Genomic DNA, 18,064 nt, shown 5'->3' on the forward strand with positions numbered 1-18,064 from the left:
TCTTTAGACAGACCTGATTTATTCTGAGAAAATACAGAGACATTTTCAATGAATCCAAGATTTTTTTTTATTAGTCTTCTGTATTTTATTAGGCCTTCAAGTAGTAGTTCTGAAACCAATCATAATTGAACAAAAATATGTCAAATATCTGCTTTTCTTTATTCCACTGTTGTGGCAATGTGTGTGTTTGTTGACAGAATGCTATTATTAATGTCCTAATTTTTAAAAAAAAGAAGATATTTTTGGAAAATGTGAGTGCACGTGGTTGTTTCTGCACAGTGTTGCTCTGTGATGGACTGCCTACCCAACAAGACAAAACAGATCCAGAAAAAATTAGAATGCCTTGAAGGAATGCATATCGTTTGCCACCTTGCATGTCATTTTAAACAAAGAACTTGCATGATCTGTTAGCGCTCACAGTATGGGGCTGGGTATGACCATCAGCTACTACCACACCAAATTTCACCTAAATATCTATAAAATTGACAGAGTTATAGACACTTTTGCTAAGATTGATTAGCTGTGGCAGCCATCTTGAATTGGGTTGACTCCAAAAGGCAATCAGTTGCAGATGTACATTCAATGAATACTTTCAGAGAACTTTATTAAAATCCAGTTCATAGTTTATGAGATATTTTGCTAACAGACAGAGCTTATTATATTTAGATGATGCTATCTTTGGCAGAAAATGAAAAAAAAATCTGATCTATTTATTCAGGACAGCTCTTAAACTATTCTTGCAAGTGAAGCGTGCAGCTGCCACATTACTTTCCGTTTCTGTCCTCCAAAAAAGAAAAAAATAAAGAAAATAATGATTCTCTGCCCCACTTTATATCTCTGTGTACAAGACTAAAAATATGGCCCTACTGCTGAGGGCTCCAGCCAGATGGATGCACCACAGTGGAGGATTTCAGGAGGAACACGACTCCAGATGAGCCGATGCGGCAGCCAAGAAGAGAAACACCCGAAAGACAAACCAGCAATGTGCTGGAGCTGATTTGTAGGCACAAAGAACGGAGAACACAAGCAGCAAATGAGCAAATGCTTTATTTATCCAATTGCATTCATCCAAAACACTGAAGCTGCAACGACATGAAAATTAAAACGCGCAGACAAAAATAAATACTGCAAATTAGATTGTAATTAATTTTAACAGGAAGAAAAGGGATGTGTAAACATCAGTGCGGTGGCTTTGCTCTCATTAGCTTCTATTAGTGCATGTGATACCTTTAATGAGCTTCATTTAGGATCGAGAGTGCACTTGTTTAATCCCTTTGAGAATATTTAACAGTTCACTATTTATTCAGCTGTTCACCTGAATGCAAAGAGAAAATGACCAAAAATTCTCCACAGAAAGCAATCACTATACCATTCAATATATAAAATATTCACACGGATAAATAGGGCAAGCTTTAAAATTTAAGATATGATGCTTTAATCAGAACTAATTAAAACTTCCAAACAAGCAGTCCCTGATTGACACAAGACTTAAAGATTAGAATATGAATATCCCTTTTAAAAAGGCACAAAACCTATATCAATAATGTACACACACAGTGTTTTGATTCCACCACAGACGAATGCAAACAATGATTACAGTGATCAGAAACCCTTTATGTGAAGAACATGTAGAAATACAAAAAGTACAGCGTGCAAGTAGTATCATAAACTTAGCACAAAAAGTAAGGAAAACTGTGTTTGGTTAATTATTTCTTCGTTGTAATAATGCTTCCTAGAAATAAATCTTGTACCATCGGAAAGCCTGTTTATTGCTCCTTAAATGGTGCCACATTTGTTCAGAAAATACATTTGTGGGTTGAGCAGCTGAGTTGAGTATGTAGGTTATACACATTAAAAACTTGCCAGATCTCCTCTGCCTAAGCCAAACAGCTTATTCTGTTATTGACTCTTGTTTGGGGCTGTTTATTGGGTTGGATGATTGAAGTCTGAAGAAACAAGACATATTTGGCAATTTAAGAGTTTATTTATGCAACAAACGGGGACCTCGGCAGCATGTGGACGAACCATACACAGGCACAACAGCCTGGCACCTCCTCCTCATGCTGCTCACCAGCTTGGTCACACACCGCTGAGGGATGGCATCCAATTCTTCAACCAGCATTTGTCATGAGTCAGCCAATGTGGTTGTCTTGGTCACTCTGGAACAAACAGCGCGCACCAAGCTGATCCCACTGGTGATCAGTGGGGTTGAGGTCAGAACTGGAGGCTGGCTATTTCATCCTCTCCATTCCCAAATTCTGAATTAGTCCATAATACACCCCGCTGAGTGGGGCCATGCACTGTCAACTTGGACAACAGAGTTTGGTCCAAGACTGTGGAGAAATTGGATTGCAACTGGTTGCAGAATCTCATCTTGTGGGACGCCCCACGTTATATGGAACCCTGCCTTCAATTTGGAAACGATATTAGTGCTCACTTCAAAAACTAAAAAATAAAAAAATGCTGCAACTTGGTTTTGTTGAACACCAGCTTGAAGTTACAGCATGGTTCTATCCAGATCAGTCAAATGTGGCATGCTTGGAGCAGACACTAAATGGCAAGTGTAGCAGGGTCCATGCTCACAGGAGCTGAAAATCAGGTACCAGTCAGGCACCTGACCGTCAGCACCGGGGGTATTAGAAGCTCAAAAGAAAAGGCAATGGTACAAAAAGCTGTTTGGCATTGGCAGAGAAGATTTCAGTTTTTTATGGGCACAACCCACACACTCAACTCTGCTGCTCAACCCACAAATGCATTTCCTAACAAATGTGGCACCATTAAAGGGAAATAAACAGGCTTTCCAAAGGCATAAGATTCATTGCCATGAAGCACTGTTAGAACAAAAAAATAATCAGCCAAACACATTTCTTTACTTTTTGTGCTATGCGTATATTTGATAAACATGCCATTAGTGTTAATTATGAGTAGTTCTCTCAGTTGAGATAGAAAGTTATCATTTCAAACAACTTTATAGCTTGAAAGAAGATGAAAACAGATGACAAAGTTGGGTTAGTGATGTGAAGTGTTGCAGTACATTTAGTCTACATTCAGTTCCAGAGTTTCCCGACCAGAGAAAAAAGATCTAGTACATCTCAATACCTCAGAGGCATTTGAGGCCACTTCAATACTTTTCCTCCTATTAATCCACCAGTGTGCATTTATGCTGCTCAAAAAGAAAAAACGCCCACGAAGCGCTCCATAAATTTCAGAGTGCGTGCTACATTAGAGTCCTCCGAAAGGCAGCACGTTAATTGGCAGGTCACACTTTATAATAGCTGGAGACATCCATTTACAGAGTCTAACAAGAAAATTTGAAATGCATCAGTAGTACAGTCATTTGATGACAAGCTCCGAAGCTTCTCAATTTCCTGTTTTGGATTACATTGCCGAGCAGCAGCTAACAGAGCCGCTGCAGAGCCCTCCCGACTGCCAGCTGCACAGAGTCGATTAGATTACAGCGGCAACCACCAGCGTCTAAACCAAGTTCTGGTCTTCCAGGTTGCACTGCAAGATGTGGTGCTTCACCGCGCAGAAGACAAATCGAATGTTGTCTGTGTTCGTGGCACACGTGAAGTGGGAGTAGATTATTTTGTCCTCATTCGGATTGAGGCTTTCAAACATGTCCAAGATGAATTTTTTTCCCGCTTGGACATCCCGCTGGGGACCTGGGAGAAGAAAGCAGATGATAAAACCGAAACTCAAATCATACAGGCTCAGTTTGAAAGCACTAAAATGACATAGGATTATAACAATTTGACCATGTTTGCAGAATGAGTGGTTCAGCTCAAGTGTGAGTTGAAATAAATCTGTTTAAATACAAGTAACTTAACATTTTAAGCTATACAATAAAGATCAAGTTAATTTCTTGTAAAATAAAGTTGCCATCAGACTTTTACGTACATTCAGCATGGGTACAAATATACTATTAATTTTAAGCTATTTTTTTTTAACCATATGTTTTCCAGGGAGCAATGATTACACCACATACAATTATAATAGTTTTAAAAACAAGGATTGGGTGCACAAGTTTAAATCTATTGTGGATTTTCTCTAATTCCAACAGCCACTTGTTTGAACTTTTGAGCTTCTCCTCCTGCTCTTTCTTCCTGATGTTACACTCGCTTGGAACTGCTACATCTATCCCCACTGCTTTCATCTGTATCTTATCTATCACCACAATGCCCGGTTGGTTAGCCATCACCTGTTTGTCAGTCTGGATCTGGAAGTCCCACAGTATCTCAGCCCTGCTATTCTCCCCCACCTTAGGGGGAGTCTCCCACTTTGACTGTGGGATTTCCAGTCCATACTCAGGACAGTTGTTCCTGTATACTATTCCAGACACTTGGTTATGGTGTTCCATGTATGCTTTGCCTGCCTGTATCTCACATCCTGCTATTATGTGCTGGACTGTCTCAGGGGCATCTTTACACAGCCTGCATCCTGGGTCCTGCCTGGTATGATGGACTCCAGCTTCTATTGCTCTTGTGCTGCCATAATTAGAGCCTCTGTGCTGTCCTTCAGTCCAGCCCTTTCTAGCCACTGGTAGGATTTGTTGATATCAGCCACTTCCTTAATTTGCCGGTGGTACATGCCATGCAAGCGCTTATCTTTCCATGATGGGTTTCTGCTGCCTGAAACATTCACTTATCAGTTCATCATTAAGAACTTTCTTCCCAATGTACTCTAGGATCTTAGTTATTTCATCCTGTAGTGGCTCTGATGCTCACTAGTCCTCTGCCTCCCTCTTTTTTCTTAGTGTACAGTCTCAAGATCCTCGATTAGGGGGGAAACACCCCATACATTGTCAGGAGGTTTTGTTTCTTGATGTCAGTAGCTTCTATCTTCTGAGCTGGAAGATTCGCACAGTGGTTATGTCACACAACTCTGCTTTGGGAAGATCAGGGGTTCAGAATTCGAACCCTGGCATCAGCAACCTCAGCCTCAGCTGTGTATTGAGCGAGAGAGGTAGAAATGATGCCATGCTGACTTGGACATCGCCCTGATTAAAAGGCTTGCATCAGAAGTTGGAGAACCAGGACATTCTGATGAGAAATGGGCTACTATAACAAGACATTTATGGATGAGGGTAGAAAACTTCATGCTTTTAGAGGGCTACTATAGGAGAGAGGGGCTACATGGAAAGGATCTGGGAATTATGAAAACTTCAATACTCAACACTGACTCAGAAACAACTTTGTACCCAGTTTTCCAACAGTCGAGAAAGAAATCTGCTATCACACCTAGAGGTTGACGAGGTAAAACAAAGAGGCTAAGGCCAGGACAACAGGTCCGGGGATACATCACCATCCAAGTACGGGTACCAAGCCCCACTGAAAAGCTCTGAAGATCTGAACACAAGCCCAGGTGACCTGAGAATGAAGATTGTGACCAACCTAGGCACCTCTAAGAGGCAAAGTACCATCTGAGAGCATGCTAGAAGATGTGAATGGATATAATATTACAATTTTGACCCTGCGTGGATTAGAAAGATTAGATAAAATCCACAATAAATTCAAAACCATATTAAACCACTGAAGCTGTAAGGTTTTGTTATTCATGAAAAAGAAAGGTTTAAATAAAAAGCCTAAATAATATGTATATAAACCTTTGCCTGCAGCTGTACACACACACATATATATATATATATATATATATATATATATATATATATATATAGTGTGTGTGTGTGTGTGGTGGTGGTGGTGGTGGGGGCGGGGGGTCACAGTGGTGTCCTGTTTTCCCTTACCATCATATTCGGGGAAGTAGTCCACCAAATGCGAGTACATGATTTTTTCCTCCAGCAGATCTATTTTGTTGAGGAACAAGATGATTGAGGACTTTTCAAACCATTTGTAGGTTATGATTGTCTTGAACAAAGCCAAGCTTTCCTCCATTCGATTCTTAAGATAAACACACGAACGAGAGCAGAAATACTAAGTAAGACATTGAAAGCAGTAATTTGGCAGTCACTGTGTGAGCAAAATTCAACTGGCTGTCATATCTTCAGGGGACCGAGCATTTCGGAGAGGTGTCCTTTGCTAAACAGAGTGACTAAAGAGCTCCCCCTGCAGGTGAACCATATGCACTGCCATAACAGGATATGAAAATGAGGCTTTTAAGTGTGACTGGAGTGAGATACAGAGCGAGTGAAGGAGAGAAAGGGAGAGAGAGAGAGAGAGAGAGAGAGAGAGAGCGATCAGGCTGGTGCTGGACTCTGCAGAAATCTGGGTCATCATTTCCACCTAACGCGTTTGGCTTTGAACAAAAGAAACAATCTCCCTTTTGTGTCCCTCAATGGGATTTTTTTTTACCATCCCAAAGTGAGCCTCTTTCTCATCCCATGCACAGAAATAATAAGATACTGCATAAAAGAAATGATTATTTTGTAGGCAGCAGCCTGCTTCTCACCTCGTTGCTGGACTCAGCGAGGACCTGATCGTACTCGCTAAGTGCCACCAAAAACATGATGGATGTGACCTTCTCGAAACAGTGGATCCACTTCCTCCTCTCAGAACGCTGGCCACCTACATCCACCATCCTGAGGCCACAAGTTTGAGTTGTGTTGAAGAGGAAAAAAACAGCACATCACATACATATGTAAGCTGAGTGCCAGGCTCATTGTTGGACACAAAATAAATAGTAGGCCAAAAAATGGGAAAGGGGTCAATTTTGAAGGAAAAAGGTGACAATTTCAGAAATAAAAATCCTAAATTAAAGAGAAAAACAACAAAAGAAAAGAATATTCCCTAAATATAAAGTGGGAAATTTAATCAAATATTTGTAATCCATAATTTACCTAAATTAAATCTACTTTAAATTATAAAGCTAAAAGAAAATCTAAAATGTTTTTATTCTATCAAAGAAATGTTTCTTTACACTGTATAATGACTGAGGTAATGAAATATTGGTATAAATAAGTACAGTGATATCAAAATGAATTATATTGATATAATACTTTAGACACAATAAAGGCAAATAATTATATTGTTCTTTAGAAAGGTTCAGAATTAAAGGGATATGCTGACCATTTTAAAGTGAGGTTCCACAGAAATGTTATGGTCTCAGATTGGAGAAATAAAGTTAAAGTTTGACCTAAATGATGAACGAATGGCTAGTCTGAGTTCAGCCAAAATCAAAATAAACTGCTGCTGTCTCAAAACAGCTACATAGCGGTTCATGCGGACACTGATTTGTAAACCTTTATTTCACAGCAGGATTGGCAGTAAACAGATATTTACATGGAATTCTATGGTCATCTGCAAGTACAAATAGCAGCTACAGCTACAATTTTGGCACATGCTGAGGTTCATTTTAGCAGAAACTTCTTACCATTTCTGCCAAAATAACCAAACAATGTGAAATTAACTGTGACGTAAATGTTTATAAAACAACGTTCACATGAACCGCTATGAAATCTTAAAGGTTGGAGTTATTTTAAGATGGCAGCAATGCACTCTGGTCCCGGCTTGGTTCTGACTAGCTGTTAGCTCATCAGTGCTGTCAAACCTGAGCTGAGACCGTTCAAAAAGCTACCTACAACAGGTAAGATATTTATTGTTCAGATCTTTTTCACAGATCCTCACTTCAAAATGACTATAAGTTTTGCAGTGTCAGAAATAATTAATAGTCAAATAATTCCAAAAGCTTCATTTATTATCTCCTATTATATTCAGTATAAAGACAGTAAAACCACATACACCCTTTAACAATATATCTGCAATTTCGCTGGTTCATTTTTGAAAATATACACTATTTCACAGGTTTTCTTTTCATCCTAAAAAAGAATTTCCATCCGACCTTTCCCAAATCTCATGATTATTTTTTTTACTGTTAAACAATTAGTTTTACTTTAGTATATAGCGTTCTGTTTGAAACTGTTACGAGGGCAGAGGGTAGGCAGACTCTGCCTTGTGTATTTGTCCATCTGCTCACCCTTTCACCGATAACTGCTGATTATTTATGTCTTCTTTTGTGCACCCCTCACCCTAATTAAAAGACTGAGAGAAATTTACAGCACCTAAAGAGCAGTAACACTCACCTGAACACCACGCTCTCCAAGTCAAACGGGTACTCTGTTATACCTGTCGTGGGCACTCTGACCCTCAGGATGTCTTGCTGGGTTGGCAGATAAGAAGAATCGCCGATTCGAGCCAAGTCATTCAGGTAGCTAACGGCACAGGAAGATGCAGCAGAGTTGGATTTGAATTTGAGTTGGAATTACAGAACTGTGCGCACTAAAGAGACGACTGGCAGATTCAGCAGTGTAAACTATCCGACAGGCGCTATTAGTATGTTTACACTCACTACTTGGCCGAATCTGAGAGCTGGTATTCCCTCCTCCGACTGTAACATTCCTGAACCCCCAGGTCGCTCCACAGGCTCTTCAAGGCATCCACATATGGGTTTGTTAATGTTGTCACCTTTTCCACATCAACCCTGCTGACCATGGTGGCGTTGGCCTGAAACCGCAGAGAGTCACATTGAAATTAATGTTGTACCAAGAGCACATATGGAACTATAACTTAATTCACAGGTATTGTTTCCCCAACCAAGATGTATTTCAGGGTCTGAGGCATACCATCAATACAGGATGTGAACTACATTTCCCCTAAAACAAGTACATACATTTAACTACAAATGCGCATTTAAGGCTTAACTGGAGATTGACAGAAATGCAGCAGAACCATGTTTTTTTACCAGATGGAACCACTGTTAGCCTTTGGGGTTAATTAAAGGTAAAGACAAATATTGCAGCAGCTTTAACTTGCACAGAAAAAGATTAAAAACTAAAAAAACTTTTTGTTTTTTTAAAATCAGTGAATTGAAAACAATCAGTGTGGAAGCTGAGACCTGAATGGCTTTCCTGAAATCTGCTAAGGAATGAACAAGCAGAACAGAAGCTAAATGTGGCTAGAAGTTATACTTAGCAAAACTGTTGCTAAGAGCTAAAATTAGTAAAAACAGTAGATAAGCTAAATTAACGAAACCATAGGAAAAATGTGGCTAAAAGTTACAATTTGCTAAACTGTAGCTTACTGCTGCAAAACTGCAGCTAAAGTTAAAATGACAGTAGCTAAAAGCTACGTGAAGCAAAAAAAGAGCAATTCTGGAGGACTTCAGTGTACATCTATGGGGAAAACGTTTGTAATTAAAGTTAAATATTTTAAAAAGTACATGAGTTATAAATACTAGAAGTCATAGCACACTATTCCCGGTGGAGCTGAAGCTTTTGATTTCTGAGTGGTTAAAACGGCAAAAACAGCACAAAGCACCAGGGAGTAGTTGGATTGGAAAAAAAAAAATTTACAGAAGAAACTATAAACAAGAAAACAGATCCCGGTTGGGTTTCGCAAAAACGATTTTCGGCGACCTTTCGAAGCTCTTCGGCTCTGGGACAGTAGTTTGTGCTTTCAGCCACTCAAATCTGGAACAATGTAGTTCCCCTTTTTATGACTAAACCCGACCGCAGTCTGTTTTACTCGCAGACATGTCACCTGAAACCTGGTCACGTCATCATGGGGTAACTTTGTTCAGCCGTTCTGAGTGTGCGGTGTGCCACGGCAGGAGTGTCCTTGATGTCTGTGTGTTGTCTTTCGCTGCCGCGCTGATAAGGGGGAAGTTCAGACCCTGTCATTAGCACCAGAAATTCCAGTGTTATGAGATGTGCCTCAACACGCTGTGAAGGGCTAAACAAGCGGATTGCACCAGCGTTAGCTCCAACCAAACCAGCACAATAAGAGAGCTGTTTGAAGAGTCATGCATCTGCCCACAACGTAGAAATGTAAAGAAGACGGATGGTTTATTTATTTGCTTATTTATTTAACCTTTTGGGAAAAAAAAAATGTTCACCTCTTTTTTTCTTGTAGCCAGATCTCCTGAAAATTAATTTGTATTATTTCTTCGCAGATCCAGTGGTAATTGCCAAGTTAGAGTGTAATTTTCAGATTAGTTATTATTACTTATTCAGACGAAGAGAAAGCGAGCCGGCAAGCTCGAGGTTACCAGCCGAAGTGGCGTCTGCTTCATGCAGGTTTTGTCAGCTCTCAGTGTCAAAATCTGTTGTTTGGATTAGTTTTGTCATGTTTCCAGCTGGTTTGTAAGAAGAACCCTGAAAATGGCCTCCTAGTATGCACCTGATGGAAACACGTGCTAAATGAATCTAGCATTCCTTAAAGGAATGTGTTTTGCACGCTGCTTTGCATGCTGAAGTTTCAAACAAAGATCTTATATGACCCATTAAAACTCAGACTATGTGTTTGGGATGACTTTCAGCTACTACCACAGCACATTTTAGCTCAGTATCTATAAAACTGACTGAGTTATATCCACTTTTTTGTTGGCTAAGTTCTATTTGATGTGGCGGCCTTCTTGAATTGGGTTGACTCCAAAGGTGAATCAGTCAAAGATGTCCATCCAATGATTAGTACACTGGCGCATGAGATATTCTGCTAACAGACAGACAAAGAGACACACCTTTCGCTGCCGTGGGGGATAAAAAGACAAAAACAAGAGGACCCGGCAAAATTGCATATAGGCAACAGACTTCGCTGCCAAAATGTCACCTATTCAATCATGAATTGGTGCTTTAAAACATGAGGTTTGGCAACAATTGATTGCTTTCATATCAGAGCCCAAAGTTACACTATATTAAAGCAAAAGTGAGGCTGGAATAACACTCTGCTTCAGTGGCTCTGTCCATGGTGTTATTTTAAAGTCTTTTACCACTAAAATTTCTGAAAATATAGGAGACATGTTTCCTGACGCTGAGTCATTTGATGCTCTCAGTCTCAGTCTTACACTGCCGATTAATACCAAATTATTCCTGCTTTTTCGTGTTTGTTAACACACACTGTCAGCTGCCGCTTGGAATCAGTGTCTTTCTGTGTTTATGCTGAGTATTTTCTTTCTGCGGTAGCCTAAGATGTCCCCTTTTGATACACAATCACAGAAATTGTATGCTGTAATTCTGTACTTTATTCTCATTTATTCCCCTACTATTAATTTGTTCTAAATTTCATGACAGAAAACTGTTCAAGAGAGGGTTTTTTTTCTATCTGAGCCTTTATGTGGTCACTACTTTTTATGATAAAATGGTACGTTTGTGCGCAGCAGTGAGAAATTATGACTCATTTAAGAGTTAGCCGCAATCCAAAGATCGTAAAGTTAGATGTTTTTTATTTGCATCAGTGTACTGTATTTGCATTTTTATTGTAGCATGATTATACAAACAACACATAGAAACACTAGTGCCTGCCCTCATTGTTGCGACGCACACACACCCACTACATGCCACTTTTAGCACTCTGTTGGATAATGAGCTCGGCGCAGGGGGAAACAGAGGTTAGCCAACTAAAGCCCACGATTATCAGTATATTTATATACCACCATACAATGAGATATAGAGATTAGAACAAAATAATAGAAGTCATAACCATTAGTCATAGTATAAATGGACAATGGAATGATCATGACAGGCCTAGCCAGCCTCTTATGCACTCTTTTACTGCACCGTGTTCGATGGACAGACATTTAGTCCACTTCTTTGTTGGACTGAAAGCAGTACACGTGGAAAGTGCGCTTTTTATTTTTAATTTTTTTTTTTTAAATCGATCCTGCCTTCTAAAGAAACACTCAAATGATTTTGCAGTTGTGGGGTGTGTCAGTACTGGACAGGAGGCCGAGTACAGGAAACCAGTGAATCACCATTTTTTGGCAAACAGTCAGCTCATTTTCAACAGGAAAAAGGAGTGGATGGTGGATTTTAGGAGGAGTTGGAGTGAGACCAAAGAAAGAAAAAAAAAACCCTCTGGAAAAAGAAGTGGAGATACAGTATATATAGTGATGGATGGACTACAGATGCCTGGCTGTTCACCTGAAGAACACGCTAGGCAGGAAGCGAGAAACTGACACTGTTTACAAGACGGGAGACTCTACTTCAGAAGCTTGAATGTATACATCAACATGTCCACATGTCCAATATAAACTGGAAGTCTGTAGTGGAGACAGAGCTTGCAGTCATCTGTGGAAGCATCGGGATAACAACCAGAGATTCAGTGTACTGAAGAAAAATAAAGTGCTGTAAACTTCTTTGGAACCCCGAGAGCTGACAGGAGAGAAAGATAAATGTCGCACAAGCTGCCAGGCATCGTGGACACCTTCCGCACAACAAACACAGTAAGTAGCAGAATGTGCTCAGTCACGGGCTCGCTGCTGCCCACATCAACCATCTACAATCATTCTAATGATTTACTATTGCCCGCTGCTGAAGGATAATAATGTTTTGCCCATGTCTGTGTGTGTGCGTGTTCATTTGTCTGCAGTGTTAGCAAAATACCACTGAATGGATTTTAATGAAACGCCAATATTCACTGGATTTAGATCTACAACTGATCAACGTTTGGAGTCAAAACAATTCAAGATGACCACCGCAGGTAACTGACCTTAGCCAACAAATGACTATAACTCAATTGTACAGAGATTGAGCTAAAACCTGCTGTGATAATAGCTGAGAGTTATCCTTAACACGTACTTTGAGTGCCAACAGATCTTACAACTTTGCGCATATCAAGGTTTGACCAAAACAGCTTTAACTCCATCCCTTCTCATCATAATGTGACCTTAGATGAGAACATCGGCATTAAAGGCAGCAATATGTATTCCCTCAAGGAATGCTAGGCTTTTATTACTAGCATGTGCTCATTCAAATTAATTCAATTTGATTTGTGAAAACTACACTGGATGTATTTAAACATTAGAAACTAATAGTTGTGTTGAAAACTATCTCTCTATGACCAAAGCAGTGGATTCAAAAGTAGCCGGCAGCCTACTTTTCGTTGATTGACCAAAAGAATTTTGTAAATGTTTGCCTAGAGGAGTCCCTGTGTTATCCCTGATCAGCATAATGATCCAAAATGTGCTTTTATTCACAATAAGTGGGGATTTTCTTCCTCCCAGAGTTTGCTTTTGATCATTTCTGTTGATCCATGAGCGCAGCCAACTTTGAGCACTCAAGCGAGTGCTGTTGTCCACCACTGATTGGAGAAGAGTTCTCATTTAGCTGCCGAGGCTTCTGATTGGTCGATGTTGGGGGTGTGACACTGTGTTATTTTCCAGGCAGTGGATGACAGATGCCGGAATGTCCGAGGAAAGAACGGCTGGATTCTACCAACCAAAAAGAACGCCAAGAAAGTCTATTTCAAATCGCCAGTCAATATGTTTTTATTCATATCTATTTTACAAGATTAGTTACTTCAGGTTTACTGCCTTGGGGGATAGTTCCTTGTTTTGGCTAAATGAATTCTTCATCTGATTTTCTGAAAACTCTTCCAGTCCTTCCAAAGAGCTAAACATTGTCACTAATTCTCCTCAAAAACTGCTGATTTTGGACTCTTCAAACACCATCCCAGCCTTGTTCTAAAGTGTCAGGAAAATGCATTTCTAATGTTCTAAATTTCAATTCTTTTCTGTGGGGGTGGCCTCTAGAACCTCCTTCAGCCCTCAGCACTGCGCTTCACCCAGTGGACGATCAGCCCCCTACTTTTTCTAAATAGCCTCCTACTCCTGAAACCCCTGCCGAAAAGCCTTCATCACCTCCAAACTGACATCTGCATGCTAAGTTACAAATTTCTCCTCAACACTGTCTATGAGCTTCTACAGAGTTCCGTCTTCACTCCACAAAACACACAAAAAAAAATAAAAGAGAAAAATTAAACTAACTCGTAAGCTGACTCAGACTTCTCCCCCTTTGTCTGAGTCTCATCCAGGCCTGGAGCTCTAACTGTTTAACTGAGACATACTTGTGCGAGGTAGCAAATATAAGAGAATAATGAGCTCCTGCCTTTGGTGTGACAGGTGCAAATTCCTGTACGATTAATGGGAAATTGTCCGTCTTTACAAGCCTGCAGTGAGCCATCACAAGTTCATCAAAAAGACAACCTGCTCTGTTAAGCAGACAAAAAGTCTCTGGCAGCTCAATGGCAAAACTAAACACTGCCGCAAGTTACCAGAAGTACTTCACCCCTGAGAACACTGTAATAAACACTGTGTGCTCTGTAAGTAAACGCTGCGCATGCTTCTGCAGGGACAATGTGTGGTAAGACGCTCTTTCGCAATGTGTCTGAGGGAAGCAGTGAAAAGGAACAGAAAAAAACAGTTGCTGGGCCTACCTTGTTGAGCTCATACTTGTAGGGGATCTGTAATGTGTTCATGGCTTGGATCATGGCCTGCATCGCTGTGAAGATGTTTTGGTAGACCAGTCTGGTGAAGCCTCTTCTGTCCTCCTCAGAGTATCCCCGGCCATGGATGATCCTCATCTGTTTGATGAAAGTGCTCTTTCCGCTTTCACCCGTCCCTGGCCGCCAAACCAGCGCATGACATCATTTCAGACACAAAAACGTGACATTTGTGTATCTATCAAAACAGTATAACCTCTGTACTCTGTTTGAACCTTGAAGAATTTAGTCACTGTTGACACCTAAGACTTTCTCAGGAACTTACAACTTAGCTTCCTTTAAAATGCAAGAATTGCCTAAAGGGGCTTAAAATTAGCCTACTGTTTTAAACTAATGTAAATAATCATGTGTTTTTAGGGAACTTTTGTAGCTGCAGATTACTCTGATGCACTGGTGGCCATACATGATTATCTATAAACTGTATATGAAAGACGGGCAACCATATTCATTTGTTAGTGGAAAATAATTTTGAGGCAAGTTCAGCATATAGCCGTCCTAACTTTATTCTTGGACAAGAGGAGAGGCAATAGCCTGTCAAAAAAAAAAACCACAAGTTGGAGATGATATTTGTGTTTTATTTTCCTCTCCTTTATTATATTGCAATGATTCTATTGACTTTCATTGCTCTTCTCTTTAGATCATACCTCTACTGGCTCTCTTCCACCTGCCTGACCTCATCTGTCAACCTGTCCATCACCACTGAAGAGGGGAATCTAGGCTGATCCTTGATTTATTCTCCCACCACACATCTTACCACCACCTTGCAGCTCTTGTACAAAATAATCAACCAAACGCAAATTTCCTTACTTTTTGGGGCTAAGTTTATGTGTCAGTAACTTGGCAAAACCACAATTAAGTGACATCATTCAAACAATTTCTTCTCTTTTTATAAGGCAACCATGTTGGATTTGAATGTTCGAGATGCAGTCGATTATCTGATTCTTTGAGTTAGGGACACCATCTAGTTGAAACCTCTCAGAAAGCTTGACTTTTTAGCTGAAGCATTTCAAAGATTGGCGTCACATTTTCAGAAGCCCAATAAACGTATGTCCAACTTCATCTTGCTTCATTTTATGGGATCGACTCAAACTACTGTACCAACTAGTAGCCGTCATACGCAGTCAATTGGATTGAAGTGGACGGCAATGCCAGCTTTTCAGTTCACTGCTTTAAAAAGAGATGCATGTTCGCATCAAGATGAACTGGGCCCTCTTTGCTAATCCATCCAGCAGCTTTAACCACTTTATCCTTTTTAGAGCCACAGGGGGGGCTGAAGCCTATTGCAGCTGACTTTGGGCACACACCATACAGGTCACTAGTCCATCACAGGGCTAAATCAGAGGCAGAGAAATCCTCACTCTCACGCCTACGACACTTTTAGAATCACATATCGACCTAACACGCATGCCCTCGGACTGTGGGAGGAAAAGGGAAGCATCAAGGGAGCCTATCCCAAACATTAGTGCCCAAACGAAATGAAGCTTCAAACCCAGAAGCTTCATACGAAAGCAATTCAGGATTTTAATTTACGAGTCAGTATCTACAGAGCTGACTGCACTCCCTCCATTAGGCTGAAAATTACAGCATGTCTGCAAGTCAATACCTCCTTCGCATCAGCATGTTAGAACCATTACTGTTAGCTATACGGTATGCTGATATGCTCACAAAATCACAATGATTCAGCACGACTTCATTGCCAGCCTGTCTGGAGTCTGAAGATGAAAGGTGGTCTTTATGAGCATAGCGTATACCTAACCAGCTCATGTCATTTTAATGAAAAAATAAGAAAATGAAAATCTTTGTTTCCAGTCTTATGTAATCCTAGATTAACCCTAGTTACTCAAGTCCGGTTTGCACCTGATTCTTGAGTCTGTATCTTTGTGAACACAAACACAGGGTGAAATGACAGAAAAGTAATGACACTTCAAGGTGTGAAGTAGAGGTTTTCCGCTGTACTGCGAGACATCAAATCAACCCAAGACTTCCTCTGAAGTACGCAGACTTCTGAACTCAAAAAAACAAGGTTGCAGATTCAGCGTGAGTCACTCTAAAAAGAAGAAGGAGAAGCGGGCCTGTCTTCCAGCTCACTCACACCACTGTTGATGCATCCTTATTAATTAAGAAAAACACAATGTAGCTTCCCAAGATGATGCTGCAATCCTTTTATTTATTTTCCTGCTCAAGATAAATTGAATTAATTTAGATTTTCAAAAGCAGGTTCTTTATATTTCTGTATTTTGAACAAATAAGCACATTGTAGGTGACAATAGTTCTGAATTTTCGACTTCCCAACTAAAGAGGCATAAACATAAAAACAACAAAACTACTGTTTTAACAACAGACATATTTTTGTATAGTAAGCTGTACAAAACACAACTGCAGCTTTATTTGAATACTTTAAGCTACTTTTTTATGTTTTGTGACAGCTTACACCTTAGTTCTCGCATTACGATTTTACCTTCAATCCACTTGGTAAATACTTAAATGTTTCCACAATGTATAATTTTAAGCAACCATTCTTGGCCTAAAACTTTTTATTCTGACTGCGCTTTCTGCATTCTTCTTGGCCTGAAGAGGAGAACATCATACCTGATAGTTTTTATTAGTCATTTTCTCACCACTGGGAGTTCAGCAAAGCTTAGACTGGAACTGATGGACCTGCACTTCAGCTGTTGTATGAACACTGGTAAACTCAGCCAGATGAGGTACTTGCAAACATTCACTTTCATTCCCTATTTTTTTTTCCTATATATTTTAACTTGCATGGCCCACTTGCCTGAGAACTGAATTCTATGCAACAAATCAGCTTCCAATCAACCAAAAAAAAAGAGAAACATGACAACATGCCCAAGTGCATGGATGTTTAGCTTCATGTTTTGATGTACAATTTGAGCAAAGTAACAGCATTCAGTCAGCTCAAAAACCTGAAATCATTTGGTATAGATTCAAACATTCAGTCTGCACTTGACATAGTTCAGTTTGTGTCACTTTTGCCTTACTTTACCAGCTTCCAAATACTGAACAAAAACAGTTTTAGCGCCGTTAGATTAATTAAGCATCCAAATTAACACATTTGCCAGGTTCTGACTGAAAGAAATGAACTGGTTCTGTGCGTATTTTTGGAGGAATGGATGCGTGCAGAGAACGACACGCGGGCTACTTTTTTTTTTCTTAAATTCTACTATTCTTATTTGATCCCTCACCCAACAACAGGAGCTTATATTCCCGTAGGGATTCCTTCTCGTCCTTACGGAGCTGCCTCTCGATCTCGTTGTTGATCCTCCGAGCCTCCTTGGCTTCCGGGCTGAGGCAGCAAGCCCCCACGGAGCTGAGCGTCATTCTTCTGAGGGGTCAGGAATATGGTCCCTGGACAACAACAAAAAAACGCCTCACCTCGCCTCAATGAGACAGACGCGCGCAGAGGTGGGGGCGGGTCGGGGAGGGGGGGGAAAAGTGCGGCTTGATGTCAAGCATCAAATCCGAACAGAAACTCTTCCCATGACCTGGTTTCCGAGTCTGTTTTGAGGAAGAAGTGAAGAAGTTGCGCGCTTTGAGCGAAAGAGGAAATTTGCGCAAGAACTTTTTTTTTTTTTTTTCCTCCTTCTTCTTCAGCAGCGACTCCTTCCAGACCCCGGTGGCAGAGCTCTGCAGGGCTGGATCTTTGCTCTAAAAAGGTAAGTAAAAGGTGGGTGAGGGGGAGGAGGTTGGATGATGAGGGGAAAGTTAATCCTCCAGGGCAAAACAAAGCTTCAGCTCGCGTCTCCGTCCTCTGCGTCCAGACCTTCTCAGTCCTGGATGAGAACCAAGTGCGCACCATGTGACAGGGAGGAGGC

At 40.5% G+C, this 18,064-nt stretch overlaps 1 protein-coding gene across 1 annotated transcript; it reads right to left on the reverse strand.

Annotated features, from left to right (window-relative positions):
* Positions 1-1,031: 1,031 nt before the first annotated feature.
* Positions 1,032-18,039, reverse strand: LOC108230976 (guanine nucleotide-binding protein G(q) subunit alpha). Its single transcript, XM_017407623.3, has 7 exons — positions 17,435-18,039; positions 14,166-14,350; positions 8,305-8,459; positions 8,039-8,167; positions 6,409-6,538; positions 5,747-5,900; positions 1,032-3,665 (listed from the first exon to the last, which is right to left on the reverse strand). Exons 1-7 carry the CDS (start codon positions 17,568-17,570, stop codon positions 3,475-3,477), a joined length of 1,080 nt encoding a protein of 359 aa, XP_017263112.1. The 5' UTR covers positions 17,571-18,039; the 3' UTR covers positions 1,032-3,474.
* Between the last annotated feature and the right edge of the window lie 25 nt (positions 18,040-18,064).

Source organism: Kryptolebias marmoratus, linkage group LG14 (genome assembly GCF_001649575.2).
Source record: "Kryptolebias marmoratus isolate JLee-2015 linkage group LG14, ASM164957v2, whole genome shotgun sequence".
NCBI lineage: Eukaryota > Metazoa > Chordata > Actinopteri > Cyprinodontiformes > Rivulidae > Kryptolebias > Kryptolebias marmoratus.

What these genes read in the sequence shown, in the direction of transcription:
- LOC108230976 (XM_017407623.3), bottom strand. Translation starts at nt 17,570, where the DNA reads ATGACGCTCAGCTCCGTGGGGGCTTGCTGCCTCAGCCCGGAAGCCAAG. An exon ending in ATATAAGCTCCTGTTGTTGG is followed by an intron (nt 14,351 to 17,434) that starts GTGAGGGATCAA and finishes TTTGGCGGCCAG; the next exon opens with GGACGGGTGAAAGCGGAAAG. An exon ending in ACAAGTATGAGCTCAACAAG is followed by an intron (nt 8,460 to 14,165) that starts GTAGGCCCAGCA and finishes CTGCGGTTTCAG; the next exon opens with GCCAACGCCACCATGGTCAG.